This window comes from Nycticebus coucang, chromosome 18 (genome assembly GCF_027406575.1).
Source record: "Nycticebus coucang isolate mNycCou1 chromosome 18, mNycCou1.pri, whole genome shotgun sequence".
Taxonomy (NCBI): Eukaryota; Metazoa; Chordata; class Mammalia; order Primates; family Lorisidae; genus Nycticebus; species Nycticebus coucang.
The window spans coordinates 28,337,631-28,356,030 of NC_069797.1; the positions used below are offsets into that span (position 1 = coordinate 28,337,631).

At 56.4% G+C, this 18,400-nt stretch overlaps 1 protein-coding gene across 1 annotated transcript; it reads left to right on the forward strand.

The window, feature by feature from the left end:
- Nucleotides 1-961: 961 nt before the first annotated feature.
- On the forward strand, nt 962-18,400 carry MNT (MAX network transcriptional repressor). The gene is made up of 6 exons (XM_053568512.1): nt 962-1,742; nt 7,098-7,677; nt 8,167-8,208; nt 8,353-8,464; nt 14,402-14,594; nt 14,807-18,400. Exons 1-6 carry the CDS (start codon nt 1,670-1,672, stop codon nt 15,565-15,567), a joined length of 1,761 nt encoding a protein of 586 aa, XP_053424487.1. The 5' UTR covers nt 962-1,669; the 3' UTR covers nt 15,568-18,400.

The following is an 18,400-nucleotide window of genomic DNA, read 5'->3' on the forward strand; positions in this document are numbered from 1 at the left end:
TGAGCAAGATGCCGCTGGAACAGTGAATAACAGTCCTTTCTCGATTCTGGGCCTCAGTTTCCTTATCTGTAAATTGAGAGAACTGGGGCGACCTCAAAAGTCTAACGCTGTACCGAAGACGCCCCTAAAAACCAGCACCACCGAGAAGCCCGCGGGCTCGCCAGCCGAGGGTCCCCGCCTTCCTAGGGAGCGCAGTTAAAACCAGAAACAGCGCCCGTTCCCGCGCCCCGCCTGCTGCCTGGGTCACCCTGCCGCCAAGAGGGCCGGGCTTCCGCCCTCCACGTTGTTGTTCTTGACCTAGGCCACGCCCACTTCGCCTGGGCTGTGGAAGCCTTGTCTTAACCGCCCCCGCCCGGACCCCAGAGCAAAAGGTGGCCTTCGGGGTGGTAAGGTCGGAGACTCCATCCGTATCCCACACGCGTAGACAATGTCATGAGTTTAAAGGAAGGAAAGAGAAAGATATGGTTTTAGATAGAGGATAGTAAAAAGTAATGGGTAGGCCAGCGCACGACTGTGGGATTCCCCTTTCGGTGTCCCACCCTGTGTTCACCCAGTAGCCCTATCGGCACCCGCGAATGTGATCCCGCAGACACTGGCCCTTTAAACAGAAGGCTGGCGGCGCGGGGTGTCCATGTGGAGCTGCTCCATGCCGTGTTGTCCTGCCCGCCCATTGGCCCGCGGCCCGGTGACGTCGCCTAATAGGATGCGAACGCACTGCGGGGGGAGGAACAGAGACAAAAAGCGGAATCGGATCACTACTCCGCTTCCTTGGCCAATTCTCTGACAGTCCCCCGCTGTCAGCTCCGCCCAGGGGCGGATCCCGGGGGAATTGCGACAACTGGGTGGTTGCGGGATTTAGGTCGCGTGTGGGTGGAGAGCGGAGACCCAGGGGTCAGGCCAGTCTTACCATCCTAAAGTTTCCCTCACCTGGAATATGCTTATTTGTGCTATCTTAAGTCTTGAATTTTCCACCCTTCCTTCCAGCCGGACGGATTTTGTTGTGAATGACCAAATATGCAGCCCTTGCTCAACTTGTGGCTTGCAGTCGGGGCGGGGCGAGGTGGGAAAGCGGAAATACAGCAGGCAAACCCAGCAGGATCCTCTCCCATCCCCACCCCCACCCAGGCCACGTGTGCGCGCGCCGTCTGTGGTGGGCGGGGCATCTCACGTAGGTCCCCGCCCATCCCTCCAAGAGACGCCACGGCCCTGCGGGCGGGGGCTCCGGTCCGGGCTTTGTCTGCCGCCCCGGTGTAGTAGCGGGGGCGGCGGCCGGGGGCAGCGCGGCTCCTTCCCTTGTTGTGTGTGTCGGTGCCTCCTCGCCATCTTGTTGCAAAGCCCTTTCTTGTCGGCGGGACTCCCGGGGGCTGCGGGGCGGGAGGCATCGGAAGGGAGGAAGAGAGGGAGGAGAAGAAGAGAGGCAGTGCCGCCTTTTTTTTTTTTGCATCACATTTTTTAAAAAATTTGCAAATTTATATTTTGCAAATATTTTGGAAGACATTTATTTTTCTCCCTGTGCTCCCCCGTTCTTCCCTGTGGAGTGCGCTGCTCTGCCCAGCCCTGTCGCCCCCCGGAGGTGATCCCTCCCTCCTGCCTGCCCGCCAGCCTGACCTGTGCCCGACTTGCGGGCCGCAGCCTGGGCCCCGGCGCGCCCCCGGCAGCTCTCAGCGCGATGAGTATAGAGACGCTACTGGAGGCGGCCCGCTTCCTGGAATGGCAAGCGCAGCAACAACAGAGAGCACGTGGTGAGCGGCCAGGCTGGGCCCTTGGGGCACTGGGGAAGGGGAAGCGAGTGACCCCGGTATCCGAGCCCCCGAGAAAGCACAGGCAGGCCCCCCTCTCAGTTGGCCTGCGAAGCCGGCCAGTGTATAGCTTTCAGCAAGAGCCGCCGCCCGAGGAAGAGTGATGTGGGCAGTGAAATTAATTAATGAATTCATTAACATGCAGCAAGGGATGCGCGGTTCCTGCGGGCGTCACCCCAGCTTCCTGGTACCCCTGTGCACCTTCCCTGGGGGGCTCCTTTTGCGTGGACGAGCGGAGCCCTCGGTAGCTCTGAAGATGAGTGAGCCGGAGGGTGGGGTGAGGAATAGTGTTACGTGGGGGTGGCAGACCCGCGTGTGCGTGCGTGTGTGCACGGGGGATGTGTGATGTGAGCCTCGGGGAGAGGGGATGGACGGACGTGTACACGGGCGTGTGTATAGCACAGGAGTGGGCGTGTGTGTAACGGAGTGGTGGTGGGGATTACTCTACGCCGAGCAGCTCTCCGGCTTCCCTGGCCCCGTAGGGAGGGTGCGGGGGGCGCTCCCGGCAGATCTCCGCGCCGCTTGGGGCGGAGGCGGCCTTTGCAGAATGAAATGACATCGCGTGTCTTATGATCCTGGCCAGCCCCGCCTGACCCCGCCTCCCCGAGCTGGGCTGGGTCGCGCGCGTCAGGGGTTTGGGTGAGAGCGGGACTAACTGGGTGTCTGCAAAACGGCCCACGGGTCGCTAGGGGCAGCCCCCAGGCCCCCCTCTCTACACCCTGCTTTAGCCGGTGTGGAATGTGGCGTGTCTGCGCGTTCCAAACCCGCTCTCGCCTGGAATGTTGCGTGTGCCTGCGTTCCAAGCTTGTTGGTTACACCGAATGGTGACGTGAACGGGCTCCGCCCCCGACCACGTGCACCGGGGACACTCCCGCTGGGGACTGTGCGGTCTGGCCCCTCCTCTCTGCCTTGCGCACGGCTATAGGCGGGGCCTGGGCGGGGCTGGCAAGGGGCCTTGCGCTGGGTTGGGCCCTGGGCCCGGCCTCTGGGCATCTTGCTGGGAGAGCCTTTGCCCTGCGAAGGAGGACCTGAGCTCACCTGTCGGTTCTCTCCTAGATCTCTTGTGCTGGATCCTGAGGCGAGGGAAATCTTTGGGCATCTAGACATTTAAAGCTCACTTCTTCCCACCGACCCCCAAAACATTCTCACCAGATCCCCCCTGGCATCATCCTGGGCCGTACACTAATAAGCCAGGCTGAGAAGGGGCAAACTTTGGACGCCCCTCGAGAGACGACGATACTATCTTCTGTCCCCATGCGCCCTTGATAGTCTGTACATTCAGGGTGCTTCAAAAATAGGGACTGGGAGGATAGACCTTTTCCAGACTGCCACGAGGGCCTCAGCCGTGGAACGGCACGTGTGCAGTATTTAGGGACTCCTGTTTCCTCCCAGCACCCCCAGACTCCCTTGGCAGGTTTGGTTGTGGTGAAGAGAGAGCTTCGCCCTCCTTTCCTTTCTATCTGCCTATTGTTGCTTCAATGATGAGTCATGCAGGAGGTAGTAGTGTGTGTTGTGTGCGCGCGCGCCGTGTGCCGCCGCGGCGGCAGGCGCGGGCGGGGGAGCGGCAGCGGGCAAGGGGCGGGGGAAGCTGCGGGTCCGCCGGCCTAGTTGGGCCGCCGACCGGCCTCTCAAGGTCAAGAGTCACTCGAGATATGAGACCTGTATGCTTGCGTTTTGCGGAACTAATGGGCTGGGACATCCGCCCACCTTCCCCTCCCCCTTGTCTTCGGGGGTCCGGAACAGGGTCAGGCATTGGACAGTGGTGTGGTGACCGGGAATGCCCTGCCTTTGTGCCCAGTGGAGGCGTGCACCAGGTTTGGAGAGACTGAGTCACCTGCTGCCACTATCAACACAGTACAGTTCAAGAGTCCCTATTGTGTCCTCACTGTGTACCAGGCCCTGTGCTAGGTGTTAGCCACACTGCTTTTGCCCCCATTGAACGTTCACTTCACCGACTCCTTCCCACCCCTTTCCTCTCCACTCCTTCTCAAATAAGAAAGCCCAGATATGACCAGTAAGATAGGAGGTGATGTGAAGGAAACTGGGAAGGGTTCGCTCCTAAAAGGTTAGGTTAGAGCCTTGCTCCTCCCCCAGGTGGTGAGAACTGGGGGCAGGCCAAGTTTAGCTGCCCAGTCACGTCTTCCTGACCCTAGGTCAGGGGATCTTAGGGAATGGGTGGGTGCTGTAAAGCTAAATCTACTCCAGAAACACATGTACAAATGGCCAGACCTGGTCCCAGCAGTTTAAGCTCCAGAATTCACTTTCTTCTCTCTCCTGGGAGTCTGGCCTCTGACCTGGGACGAAGAATAGGAGAGAAGGGGGTGGCACATGAACCTTCTGACCAAAACCACTTTCCTGGGAAATGACCAGCCCTGAGCAAGGATTTTCTTGTCGATCCCCCTTTTCAACCTCAAGAGTGGGTTTCCTCATATATGCCAGCCAGTTTGCTCACATGATGAACCTGAGGATGTATGTGAATGAGAGAAAGAAAGGAAGAAAGGGCTGAGCCTCCCTGGTGCTTAGTAGGAGGGCTTGGCATGATCATGGAGGTGGCTTAGAAGTGACCCCCTTCTGTCTTGATTGGAGAGACCTGGTCTGAGTGTTCAGAGACTCCTGACCAAATCTCACCTTGGGCCTGCCTTAAGCACCAAGCTCCCTGTTAGCTCTTAGAAGGACAGATTTCCTGGTGCATGTTCAGACCACACAGGGCAGACTCCTCCACCCCCAGCCCTGTGTCTGCTAAGCCCTTGGGCCACAGTAGCTTGAGAAGGTTGAAGGGAGCACAATGCCCATGCTCTTGACTGTGGGCTGAAACCGTAGCCCCCAGGTCACCCCAGAGGGGTCATGCCCAATTCTTTGGGGACAGCCTCTGGGTGGAGCCCAGGGAAGGTACCAGAGTATGAGTGCATGCATGTATGTGAGTGAGGCAGGGATCACACCAGGGGTGCAGAAAAACGTTCTTTTTGTTTTTTATATTTTACTTTTTTTTCTTTATACCCTGTTAGAACAAAGAAAGCATTTTTTAAAGGAGCCTAAACCCAGATTGCTCCTGAGGGAAGCCCTACAACTATTAGTTTGCTTCCCTGTCTCCAGAGCACAGGGAGGGTCACTGCTGGATGGGGAATGTGTCAGAGCTGAGAGGAAAGGCAGTTAGCTTTGGTGGATTGGTTCTGGCTCGGGCACCCTCTTCACCACCAGTCAAGTTTTATTAAGCTCGTCCACTTATGATAGAGCTTTACCATTCACCTTGGGTTCTTTCTGGCACCTGTGAGATTAACTTGCCTGGTTCTGGAAGAGAGAAGAGAAGGGAGGGGAGAGGTGAGCTTTTGAGTTGCTTCAAAATGTGGGGAATGGGTGGTTTGCCTGCCTTGTGGGTTCCTAAGTGGCACCTGTCCTTGGGATTTGGCCCTATCCCTTTGCCTGTGAAGAATGGAGTACTTGGCCCCAAGACCAGTGAAAGTTTTGGTCCTGGGTCAAAGGAACAGATGTGGGGGCTATGTTGGGCCCTGTATTCACGGGCCTTTGTCTTGGTGGGAGTGGGAGGATAGGGAAGGGGCCTGGGGATGTCCCAGGCTGGGCCTGAGAAGGGTTCCGTAGCTGGAACTCAGCAGGTTTCTTAGGCAGTGTGGTTTGTGGGAAGCTGGAAAGCAAAGAGCTGGTTTTCTCTAGGGCTGTAACATAAGCCTGGAAGAGCAAGGCTTCCCCACGTTGGAGCAGGCCTGCACCAACTTGGCATCTCCTCTTCCTGAAGGGCAGGGAGATACGGAAGAGGCCCACTGACTGGCCTAGCCTTTGCACTCTGGCTGCTGGGAAACCACTGAGTGCTCCCTCTCAGAACACTTCCCCCTCTGCTTCCTCCTTCCAGTCTGTAGGAGGGAGGGGCTGGGAGCAGGCTTAGTTTACACTCAGGTTGTTGATTGGCCAAAGAACCAGGCCTCAGGGTTTTTGGGCCTCTGAGCCAGTAAGAAGACATTTGAGGGGTTGATGCCCTCCTCCTTAGAGGGGGATTTAGCCAACTTCAGTCCCCCAGCCCCACCCCAGACAGTGGCGTGTTTGAGGCGTCTCCACCAGCCAGCTAGCTCCCTGGCCTGGGGGTTGCACACTCTCTGAGGACCAGCCGAGCCCTGAGGCCTGAGAACCCCGAAGGTGGGGCCTAGGAGAGGGCAGGGCAGGGTAGAGATGGAGAGGGGCCTCTGGATTAGCTCCTCAGCAGGCCTCACCTTCTGGGTTTATAGTAGAAATGCTAAACTGCTGGGTTGCCTTGCTCCACCCCTATTAGGGACCCCAGCTTTCCTCTCTGCTCTCCTCTTACCATTCTAGTTTGTGTGCTGTTGATGGTGGTGAGGAGGCCAAGGGCATTTGGGAGAAATGATTTCTAGCACTAGAAGGGGTAGAGAAGGACCAAGTGAGTTTGCTGAATGGTCCCTGAGGAAAACAAAGGCTTTGGGAATCAAGAGCCCTGGGCCAGGCCAGTGTGGTGGCTCAGGCCTGTAATCCTAGCACTCTGGGAGGCTGAGGCAAGTAGATTGCCTGACCTCAACTGAGTTCATGTGTGAAATGAAGGTGATGTCCCTGTCCTATCCTGCCTGTGATGTGGACCTCTTGTGAGGATCCAGGGAGTATGTGGGGTGTGAGTGTGCATGAGAAGATACCCAGTGAGCATATGTTGGCACAGCAAGTGTTTGGCAGGGCATCCAGCCACATGTCAGAGTTGCTGTTTGACCCTCAACAAAACATTTTGCCTCTCTGAGCTAACTTTACCTTATCTGTGAAATGGAGGTACTGCCTGCCATCTAGAAGGTTCTTGGTAAATGTTACTGAAGGCCTTCGCCAGAAGGTGGTGGCGCCTCTTCATTCTCCATTTGTGGTGGCCTGTGAAGTCTTGGGAACTGGCCTCTACCCACCACTCTTCCCTCAGCCCTATTGCTCCTCACCTTCTTTGCTCATGGTGTGCCTGCCACCTTAACTGCAGGTTGCTGGGCCTGCAGCATCCTCTGACAGCTCAGGTTCTGCCACCCTCCTTGTCCCTCCCTTTGTTTGGACTGTTAGTCTGATACTTGTCCTTATGCCCCCACTCCCAGGCTGTGAACTCCCCAGGGTAGGGACCAGTTCTGCCTGTCTGTTTACTGCTGTGCCCCCAGCACTTATCCCAGTGCCTAGCTGGATGTGGCTGGGTATTTGTGGTATCTTAGGCAGGGCAGGGGTGTGTCAGAGGACGGGCCAGGCGTGGAGTGCAGATGAAACCAGAGCCAAGGACCATCAGCCTTGCTGAGATGCCCCTGTGTTCTCTCTGTGTAGAGGAGCAGGAACGGCTTCGCTTGGAGCGGGAGCGGGAGCAGGAGCAGAAGAAGGCCAGTAGCCTGGCCAGATTGGCACATGCCCTGCCTGTGGAGGAGCCCCGCATTGAGGCACCACCCCTGCCTCTGTCCCCGCTGGGACCCCCACCGGCACCCCCACCACCGCTTGCCACCCCCACCCCACTGACTGTCATTCCTATTCCTGTAGTGACCAACTCCCCTCAGCCACTGCCCCCACCCCCACCACTGCCCCCTGCAGCCCAGCCTCTGCCCCTGGCCCCTCGGCAACCGGCTCTGGTCAGCACCCCTGGACTCAGCATTAAGGAGCCTGCCGCCCTGCCCACCAGGCCACAGGTGCCCACCCCTGCTCCCCTCCTGCCAGATTCAAAGACCACCATTCCACCCACTGGCAGCCCCAAGCCTTTGCAACCCCTCCCCACACCCATCCTGACCATAGCACCACACCCTGGAGTCCAGCCTCAGCTGGCCCCCCAGCAGCCACCCCCACCCACACTTGGGACCCTGAAGTTGGCACCAGCTGAAGAAGTCAAATCCAGTGAACAGAAGAAGAGGCCTGGGGGGTGAGTGAGGTGTGGCAGAGTTGGGGCTGGAGGGATGGAGAGTCCACAGGCTGGGTTGTGTGTGCAAGAGAAGTACCCTCCCATGCTAGCCCTTCAGATGTATGTCCTGCTGCCCAAAAGCACACCCTACATTTGGACACATTCTCACAGTGCCCATCTGTCCTGAGAAGGAATGGCCATCGCCCTCTGCTGTTTTCAGGCTTCTGTGTAATTGGACTCCAAGGCTGAGGCTTATGGCATTTCCAGGCCTCTGGACAAGAATATTGGGGGAATATGGCTCCCTCATGGTTGGCTGGGTGGGATGGAGGGATACAGGGGTTGTGGCTTAAGAGCATACCTGTGCCCCCCCAGGGTGTGAACGGCACTGCACAGGGCCAACACTTCTTGTTGGGGGCAAAAAGCCTGTGGCAATTCGTGGGATGGTGAAGGGTAAGGAAGGCCTCCTAATCGGGCCCTCCTCCCTGAGCTTCTCGTCTGTCTGGGTTTCAGGATCGGAACCAGAGAAGTCCACAACAAACTGGAAAAGAACAGGTGTGTGCGTGTGCGTGTGTGACTCGGCTGCCCGCCTGCTCCCGGTACACGCCCCACCCTGGGTCCCCCACGCACACACTGGGCCTTCCCTTCCCCACCCCAACACCCTGACGCTGGCTGACGGCCCTTGCTCCCTTTCCCCAGGAGGGCCCATCTGAAGGAATGCTTTGAGACCTTGAAGCGTAACATCCCCAACGTGGATGACAAGAAGACATCGAATTTGAGCGTGCTGCGGACCGCGCTGCGGTACATCCAGGTATGGGGGAGGGAAGCAGCGGCTGGCGGTGGTGGCGCCAGCTTCCTCCCAACTTGGCCGCCCTCCTTCCCTGGCTGCGGCGCGCGCCGCCCAGCCCCGCCCCGCCGCTCTCCCGGCTCCCCCGCCCGCCTCCACGCGGGCGCTGAGCACATGGCTCGGCTGACGTCAGCGGGGCTCCCTGCCCGGGAGGGGGGCGGACGGAAGGGCGCGCGTGCGCAGAGGAGAGTTCGGCGGCGCGCCCCTCCCCATCTTCCCCCGCCCGGCTGTTTCTCTGAGCCTCCGCTGTCTGCGCTGCCCCCGCAACTTCGGGGTCTCTCCCTGGGACCCGGGAGGCGCGCGCTGCAGGCTTGCTTGGTGTAAAACCCGGTGCCCGGCCCCCGCTTTGCACGTGCTCGTGCAGCTGCGGGTAAGAAAGACGTGGAGCGAGCCCAGAGCCCCAACCCACCAGCATTGCCTGGGCGGGAACATGTATTCTGGCCCGTCACTATAAGTGCGGGAGGCTGGGCGTGGCCTCCGTCCAGACTGCCGTGCGCGCGTGAAGCCCCCCACTTTTACCCAATAAGAATTAAGGTCCTGGGCGGCGCCTGTGGCTCAAGGAGTAGGGCGCCGGTCCCATATGCCGGAGGTGGTGGGTTCAAACCCAGCCCCGGCCAAAAAAAAAAAGAATTAAGGTCCTTTTGGTGCAAGTATTGAGGTGCCACCCTTCAAGTTTGGGGGTTAAATCTGGCAGTTGGGACAATGCGGTGGGTATCTTGGGGGAGGGTCACCAAACCTTTTTAACCGCTTGAGTTGAAAGTAGTCCCTTTTTTAAAGGCCTCTCCTGTCCGTGTGTTCCCCCCTTTGGGTACTGACTTCCTTCTGCGGTGCTGAGGTTGGGGGCTGCCAGATAAGACTGTTGCTATGACGGCCCTGAGTTTCGGTTTCCCTGGAAACTGGCGGTGGGTTCCGCGGGCCGGGAAGAAGGCTGTGGGGGATGGGGCGGGCAGCCACGCTCGGCTGCCGTGGAGACGGGGAGCCGTTGGGGAGTGGGAGGGACTTAGGGCTCCCTGCCTGCGTTGGGCGGGGCTGGGAATGTCTTGGGGGGCTCCCTGTTGACCCACTTGTGAAGCGTTGGAGTCTGGGCGACATCACAGCTCCCGTGGTCGGGGAGGGGGGTCCGGCCAGGCGCAGAGGCAGCCGGGGGTCGCCACTCCTCCCCCGGCCTCGACTGCAGGGTCACAGCCCTGAGGTAACCGGAGTCTGACTTGCAGGGGGGCGGAGGCGCGCGTTCGCGGCTGCTCCCAGCCGGCGGTTCCCTCCCTGCCTCCTGCAAGTGCACGCCCTTCCTCGCGCCCTCCCGGGCAAGGGGGAGGGACTGGCACGCCTCCAGGCCGCTTCCCGGCAGCCGGGAGGGGCGGAGCCGAGCTCGCGGATTGGCTGGGCTTGGCTGGGGGCGGGACTCCTGGGGGTGCGGAGTGAGGTTGAGGCCCGCCGGGAGTGACGCAGCAAAGCCGGGTCCGCGTGGGTGCGCCCGTGTTCTCAAAGGGGCGGGGAGTAGCTGACCACTGGAATGGCCCCAGCCGGGAGCGGCCGAGGGGCTCTGGTTTTCCGAGGGTCTTGGAAGGCCATGGAAGGCCGGATGGCTTATTTCTGGTTTTTTTCTGCAGAAATTGGTGTTAGGTGTAATTTACTGGTCTTTCAGTCATCCGGCCTCTTAGCAAGTCTCTGTCTGCGTTCTGTGACATTTCCTATGAATAATCAATTTCCGCTCCTGCGTGGTGATGCTAAAGAGGAAAAAATAATGCCTTTGCTATAGGAATGTTAGGCGGGTTAGTTGAGATTGTTTTATGTATGTAATTCACAGCAGTCTGCGTTTTTTTTTTTTTAATACAGTCTCATTTTTGTCACCCTCTGTGGCGCCATAGCTCGCAACAATCTCAAACTCTTGGGCTCAAATGATCCTCTTGCTTTGACCTTCCGAGTAGCTGGGACTGGGACTGGGACTGCAGGCATGCGCCACAACACCCAGCTGTCTCAGAGCAGTCTTAATAGTAATTATTGAGAAGTAGGAAGAATGGAATGGCTAGTTCCTCTTTCTAGATATGGGGAGTTATCTATTTGGTGAGGGGCACCTTGCCTAAAGTTATGGATTGAAAAGAATTCCAATACTTGGTGGAAGGAGCAGACTGAGCTGAGTCTGTATTAAGTGGGAAGGGAGTATACTTCTGGCTATCCATGACGGATACTTGTTCTGGTGCTGGTAGAAGCAGGAACAGAAGAAAATTCACAAGTCTTCCTGTAAATTCTCACCTTCATTTATTCGTTCAGGTACTTTTAACTTGGCACTGTGTCTGCTTCTGAGAACACCATACAGATCAAAGAAAAAAATATGGGTTTTCCTCAGAGGTTTGGTATTGTGGCAGATTATAAACAAGTAAACATATGGAAGACTATGCCAGGAGGGCATAATAGGGACAGGCGTGGGCTTGGTACTTAGGGCTCAAGCCCCTGAGGCACCAGCCACATACACCTGAGCTGGCGGGTTCAAATCCAGCCTGGGCTGTCAAACAACAGTGACAGCTGCAACCAAAAAATAGCCAGGCGTTGTGGCAGGGGCCTGTAGTCCCAGCTACTTGGGAGGTGGAGGCAGGAGAATTGCTTGAGCCCAGGAGTTGGAGGTTGTGAGCTGTGATGCCACAGCACTCTAACCAGGGCAACTGCTTGAGGCTCTGTTCTAAAAAAAAAAAAATAGGGAAAGGCGTGGCAGGAGAATTGCTTGAGCCCAGGAGTTGGAGGTTGCTGTGAGCTGTGATGTCACAGCACTCTAACCAGGGCAACAGCTTGAGGCTCTGTCTCAAAAAAAAATAGGGACAGGCGTGGCAGGGTATATTCTGAGGGAGTAGGGAAGTTAGTGCTGAGGAAGGGACATTGGTGCTGAGATCTACAAGATAAATCAGGGTGAAGTAAACAGTGAGGGAGCAGAGAACCCAGTGCAGGCCAAAGTTTCTCCAGTGTGAGGGAGCAGGATGCATTTTGGGACACAAAAGATAAAGCTGGTTGGTGGTGCACACCTGAAGAGTCACAGCTATTTAGAATGTTGAGGCAGGAGGAATGCTTTAGCTCAGGAGTTTGGACAGCCTGGACAACGACATAGTGAGATCTCCTCACAAAAATACAAACACTTTAATAAAAAGATGCTCAGGATGGTTGGTTGCCATGCAGAGATGAGGGATAGTAGGCACAAGATAAGCATTGAAAGTTAGTCCCGGAGAGGCCAGAGGGACCATGTAGACTGAAGGCTTTGGTTGTATGCTGAGAACAGGAAGCTGTGGGAAGGTGGTAAGCTCCAGTCAGACTCTAGAGAAGCCTGAAAATGGTAAAAGATCTGAAGAAAGCCACTGTGAAGTGGACAGAGACAGGATGAGAAGTAAACAGGTACTAAACTATCCATCCAGGTAGTCACAGAAAGGAAGTGGGTTTAAAATGAAGTAATGTACAGCTCGGCACCCATAGCACAGTGGTTATGGCCCCAGCCACATACACCGAGGCTGGCAGGTTTGAACCCAGCCCAGGCCACCTAAGCAACAATGACAACTGAAACAGAAAAATAGCCAGGCATTGTGGTGGGTGCCCGTAGTCCCAGTGGGAGGCAGAGGCACGAGAATCACTTAAACCCAAGAGTTTGAGGTTGCTGTTAGCTGTGATGCCACGGCATTCTACCGAGGGCCGGTAGTATATAGTGAGACTAAGTCTCAAATAAATAAATAAAATGTGGACTAAAGTTAGAACCTGGGGAAATTACAGAGGCCTCTAGAACTATAGACGACTGGACTAAGTGATAAGAGGAAGTTTTTACCTATAACACTCCCTGGCCCAAAAGGCTAGCCACCCCAAAAGTGGGTAGAGTTCAGGATGGCCACTTCAGCAGCCATCTTTGAGTGAAGGCTGACTCACCATAGGCCCGTAGTTGATATGACCTCATTTTATATCATCCAGCCTTGGTGTCTCAGGGGTAGAGCCAGGTGAGAAGCCAACAGAGTTATGTGTGTGTGTGCATGTAGGAAGAGAGGAGGTCTTCCTTACTATCCAACAGGTGAGGAGCTCTTAGGAATATGGCAAAGACTTTTGGCATAGAAGGAAGCTGAGCCATGAGACAAATGCTGACCTTTCCCCTTTGCAAGGGGAAACTGGAGCCCTTTAGATAAGGGAGCAGCACCACAGTGTGGAAGTGAAGACTCTTAAGAGGCAAAAGATTGCCAGTGAGCCTGGAAGGGTTGAGAGGGAGATGGCACTGGGATAAGGGATCTCCCTTCTTTTTTTTTTTTTTTTGTAGAGACAGAGTCTCACTTTATGGCCCTTGGTAGAGTGCCGTGGCCTCACACAGCTCACAGCAACCTCCAACTCCTGGGCTTAAGCGATTCTCTTGCCTCAGCCTCCCGAGTAGCTGGGACTACAGGCGCCCGCCACAACGCCTGGCTATTTTTTTTTTTTTTGGTTGCAGTTTGGCCGGGGCCGGGTTTGAACCCGCCACCCTCCGTATATGGGGCTGGCGCCCTATGGACTGAGCCACAGGCACCGCCCGGGATCTCCCTTCTGATGTTTGCAGTGAAGTGTGTGGCATCAGTGTCAGGGGAGGAAGGCCAACCTGGAACCTTAATGAAGGTCTGACACTTCTCAGATGTTCAGCAAGAGTCACTGGGTGCTCTTGAGCACCCCAAGAACCATGTCTCATCAGTTTAGCTCACGTAGTAGTGTAGAAAAGGGGGAGGGCAGTAATCCTGGCACTCTAGGAGGCAGAGGTGGAAAGATCCCTTGAAGTCAGGAGTTTGAGACCAGCCTGAGCAAGACCAAGAACCCATCTCTACTAAAACAGAAATATTAGCCAGGCGTGGTAGTAAGCACCGATAGTCCCAGCTACTTAGGAGGTTGAGGCAGGAGGATCACTTGAGCCCAGGAGTTTGAGGTTGCTGTGAGCTAAGGTGAGTGATGCCTGAGCACTCTAGCCTGGGCAGCAGAATGAGACTCTGTATTAAAAAAAAAAGGCGCCTGTGGCTCAAGTGGCTAAGGCGTCAGCCACATACACCTGAGCTGGCACATTTGAATCTAGCCCAGGCCCGCCAAACAACAATGATGGCTGCAACCAAATATATATATATATAGCCGGGCATTGTGGCGGGCACCTATAATCCCAGCTACTTGGGAGGCAGAGGCAGGAGAATCGCTTGAGCCCAGGAGTTGAAGGTTGCTGTGAGTTGTGATGCCACAGCACTCTACCCAGGGTGACAGCTTGAGGCTCTGTCTCAAAAAAAAAAAAAAAGAAAGAAAGAAAAGACAAGGGGGATATATTTCCTACTTTGGGGATGTTTAGCAGCCTGGGCACTACTAAGGGCTGTGGGCGGGTGGTGGGGAAGGAGAGATAGGGCGAAGGGGGTCTGAGAAGAGGTGCAGAGCCAGTAGGTTCTGGGGAAGAAATAGAGGCAAGCTGTGGGGAGGAGTGAGGTCACAAAATCTAGTGGGTCATACTCCAAGGACGTTGAAGTTAACAAGCAGACAAGTGAATGGTGAGGTAAAGAGAAGCAAGTGCTGGATCATTTAGAGTTTGGGGGGAAAGGGTTTCAAGGAGGTTGCTTGGGACATTGGTGACTGAGCAGAAGATATGAATGGTAGGGCAGCATTGGGTCAGAACAGGAAAGTGGAGAGGCTGCAGGATGGGAGCCTGAGGCAAGAGGCAGCAAGGCCCCTCTGGACAGTTGTTGTGAGTGGTGGGGAAAGACCCATGTTCCCAGAATGTCAAGCCCACTAGGAAGGTATGGTCTCCAACAGCCCTGTCAGGCTGAGCCCCTGATCACTGCAGACTTGTCCCTGTGGGTTGGTTGATGTGGAGAGATGCTTTGAGGTACTGATGACCTTGAGGCTGCTGCTGAGAGTGTCTTGGCTGTCCCTTACTCTGTCCCCCAGTCCCTGAAGAGGAAGGAGAAGGAATATGAGCATGAGATGGAGCGGCTGGCTCGGGAGAAGATTGCCACACAGCAGCGGCTGGCAGAGCTCAAGCATGAGCTGAGCCAGTGGATGGACGTCCTCGAGATTGATCGTGTGCTCCGGCAGACGGGCCAACCTGAAGACGACCAGGCCTCCACCTCTACTGCCTCTGGTGAGCCCCAGCCCCTGTACTGGCCATATCACCCTCAAATGCTATCCCCTGCACCTCAAATTCCAGCCTCCCTGGCCAGGCTTTTACCTGCTAGACAAGACACTCCCTACCCTAGCCCCATCATATCCCCAGGCACCCATGGGCATCTGCACCTCCAACCTCTTGTTTCCCAAGCACTTCTGACCTGCTCCCTGCCCCATGTTCCCCAACAGAGGGTGAGGACAACATAGACGAGGATATGGAGGAGGACCGGGCGGGCCTAGGCCCACCTAAGCTGAGCCATCGTCCCCAACCGGAGCTGCTGAAGTCTACCCTGCCACCCCCCAGCACCGCCCCCGTGCCTCTGCCTCCACACCCACACCCCCACCCAGTGGCCCTGTCCCCTGCTCACCTCCCTGTGCAACAGCAGCCGCCACAGCAGAAGACCCCTTTGCCAACTCCTCCTCCCCCACCAGCTGCCCCTGCCCAGACGCTGGTGCCAGCTCCAGCCCATTTGGTGGCCACGGCTGGGGGTGGCTCTACAGTCATTGCCCACACAGCCACCACCCACGCCTCAGTCATCCAGACTGTGAACCACGTTCTGCAGGGGCCGGGTGGCAAGCACATTGCCCACATCGCCCCCTCGGCCCCCAGCCCTGCTGTGCAGCTGGCACCTGCCACACCCCCCATTGGCCACATCACAGTGCACCCTGCCACCCTCAACCATGTGGCCCACCTAGGCTCCCAGCTGCCTTTGTACCCACAGCCTGTGGCGGTGAGCCAGCCTGTGGCAGTGAGCCACATTGCCCATACCCTTTCGCACCAGCAAGTAAATGGCACAGCCGGGCTGGGGCCTCCAGCCACCGTCATGGCAAAGCCAGCTGTGGGGGCTCAGGTGGTCCACCACCCTCAGCTGGTAGGCCAGACAGTGCTCAACCCTGTGACCATGGTCACCATGCCCTCCTTCCCAGTCAGCACACTCAAGCTGGCTTGAGGATGAGGCCACTCAGAGGCCCCCAGTGGGGGCAGGGAGGGGGACCTGTCCCCCACTGTCCCACCCACCAGCTCCACACATTCCAGCCAGGCCAAGGCCCGCGCCTCCCCCACATACTCACCCCCAGGCCTCCTAGGGGAAGGGGGTGTAGAGACTCTGAGCCAGGGGAGGGAGGGGCCACCCCAGGGAGTTGGGCACAGGGCCGGGGGTTACCTGCTGCACTAGGACTTGATAAAATGACTGATGAGAGATACTCTGAACGTGCCGCCTGTCTGGCCTGGTGCCAGCTCCAGTGCTGTTCCTGCTTCCCCACCCTGTCTCCTGAAATCAGTGCGATGTGGATGTTGTGTTCTCTGACTTCTCCCTTCCCTGCCTACCTTCCCATGCTGCTGCTGCTGCTGCTGCTGCTATTGCTACTGCTGTCTGGTGAGGTGGCCAAGCGTCCCGGGCCTCCCCCCAGATTTTCAGTGTTCTCTTTCCAGGCCTTTGGAGGGGAAATAGAGTAGGCAGAACTGAAGCCACTTGGCCCAGAAAGTTGGGGACAGGGTTGGTGGGGGCCCTCCCCTGAGCACAGATGACAAATCCTAGGAAGGGGCTGGTCTGGAGTCCCACCCAGACAGGTGAGTGCCCTGGCCTGGGGCTGTCTGATGCAGTTGCAGTCTCTGTGATTCCTTACAGTAGAAACTCTTAATTTTAACGATTCTCTACCAACAATGAACCAGATTCAAGTTGTTGCCAAGCTTCTTGAACACCCCCAATCCAGCCCCTGCCACCGGGCTCTTGACCTCAGGAAGGCAAGCTGGGGCTGGGGGTAGGAAAGGAGGGGCTTGGTTCTGCCCCTGACTCCTGCAGCCTGGGTCTGGACCTTTGTCCCTGTCCTTGGGCTTGGCTCTTCATTTCAAGAAGGCAGCAAGGAGAAATGCTCTGCTCACTCCCCTGCTTCCTTCCCTCTGCTCGGTGCTGTGCATTGCCCCAGGGACTGGGGGCCCCTTGCAGCTTGGGAACCCATGGACCAGCATCTGGTCTTGGTTCCAGGAGCCTTAGAAGCTACATTGCTGAGGCCTCAGGAGGTTAAATCTGGGGGCTTGGCCAAAGCTAAATCCTTCCCCAAACAAGCCCTGGGGACATACGCAAAAAGAGTGGGGCTAAAGCTGGGGCTTCAGTGACCATGGAGGAGAGCTGCTTCTGCTCCAGACCCTCTGCCTGTCATCTCTGCTCCTGAATGTCCCCTTCTCTGGTGGACAGTTTTCAGAGTGCCCTCCCCGATGTACTGCTGTGCACCACTACCTTTCTCTGAGAAAAGGCCTTAGTTGGGCCAGGGACTAGGCTTGGGCTGGGATGGAGAGGAATAGGGGTCCAGTGTTGGGGATGCTGCTCTCCCTGCCTCTACCTTAGCAGGCTTCTCTTGGCTTCTCTTTGTATGTGGGTATTTACTGTAAGTGGCCTTGTGTCAAACACAGTTACGTGCACATGTGGCTCTCCACCTGGACACACACCAGTGGCCTTTCGGTGTGGGAGGAGCGTGCCTAGGTGTGAAGTTTGTATTGACAACTGGGGCAGGGTTCTGGACAGGTGAGGGGCTAGAGGGGAAGAGTTCAGGATTCTCTGGAATGCCCTAGCAGGCACAGAGGAGGCCAGCACAGATCTAGAATAGATTCTCCCTTTCAATTCCTTTCTGGTCCTGGAGACCGCCAGGGGACTTTCTTGTTCTTATCTGTCTCTACTGGGAGTGGGAAAGGGGTAGCTAGGAACCAGGTTTCTACCCTCAGAGGACTAGAAGAGGGAGCCCCACACCCCTGCACAGCATCCCTCTTACATGAGCTTGCTGCCTTCCTGCAGCTGCAGCCACCTACACCTAACACCCTGGCTCTTGGGGAGCCAGTTTTGCTGTTCCCATTTGACAACAATGGAAAGAGCAGAAGGAGAGTCCAGGGCAGGCCTGACACACTAGGACGGTCAGAGCAGCTTTGGCAACCTTGCCCCTCCCTCACTCTGTCCACCTCTCCCTGCATCCTGAGGCCAGTCGCCCCTGGGGCCTGCACAGATACCTCATCATCTACCCACCGCCCCCAGCAGTGGGGCCTCCAAATCTAGTGCCGAATGACTATGTCCAGATTGGTGACGATGGGTGTTGCTGTTGTTTTTGTTGTTTGTGAACGCTGTGACGCTGTGTGCCCGAGTGGGCAGCCACCACCCAGCCCTTCTTTGGGCATCTCCCTCATCCCCCCCCTCCCCCCAGAACTGTCAGGACTACATCTGTCCTCACCCGTGGGACCGCCTGCCCCTTCCTTCCCTAGCCCTTCCAGCCTGGGACACACACACACTTCTTACCTCTCATGCGTGTTTGACCTTTTGATGTTCAGAGTGGCTCACTGGCTGGGAGTCTTTACCTCGGGGAGAGGGGATCGTTGGTTCCTTGGGGGAGCCAAAGAAGGGCAGGGAATGCCTAGAGGGTAATTGGGGGGTCATCCTAACCCCTGCTCTCTCCAGGAACAGCTTCTCCCCACATCCCAGGGTCCCACCCCCAACCCCCAAAGAGGTGGCCCTTGTTTACAGTGAGGACTCAGTCACTGTGTCTCCGTTTCCTGAAATATAAACTGTAGCGACCCCAGACTGTAGAGATTTTTATGTGTTTGGATACATCTGCTGTGTGGGAAAAAAAAAAAATTCAAGAACCCTAATTTTGTACATATTGTATTTTTACTATTGAACTGTATTCTAGTGGCTGTTCATGTTCCAAGACTTTAGGTATTGAGACATGAATACTATCTATGTAATAAGCACTTGCCTGGAATAAAATATAAAACTGAAATAAACCTGCACTGAAACCTGA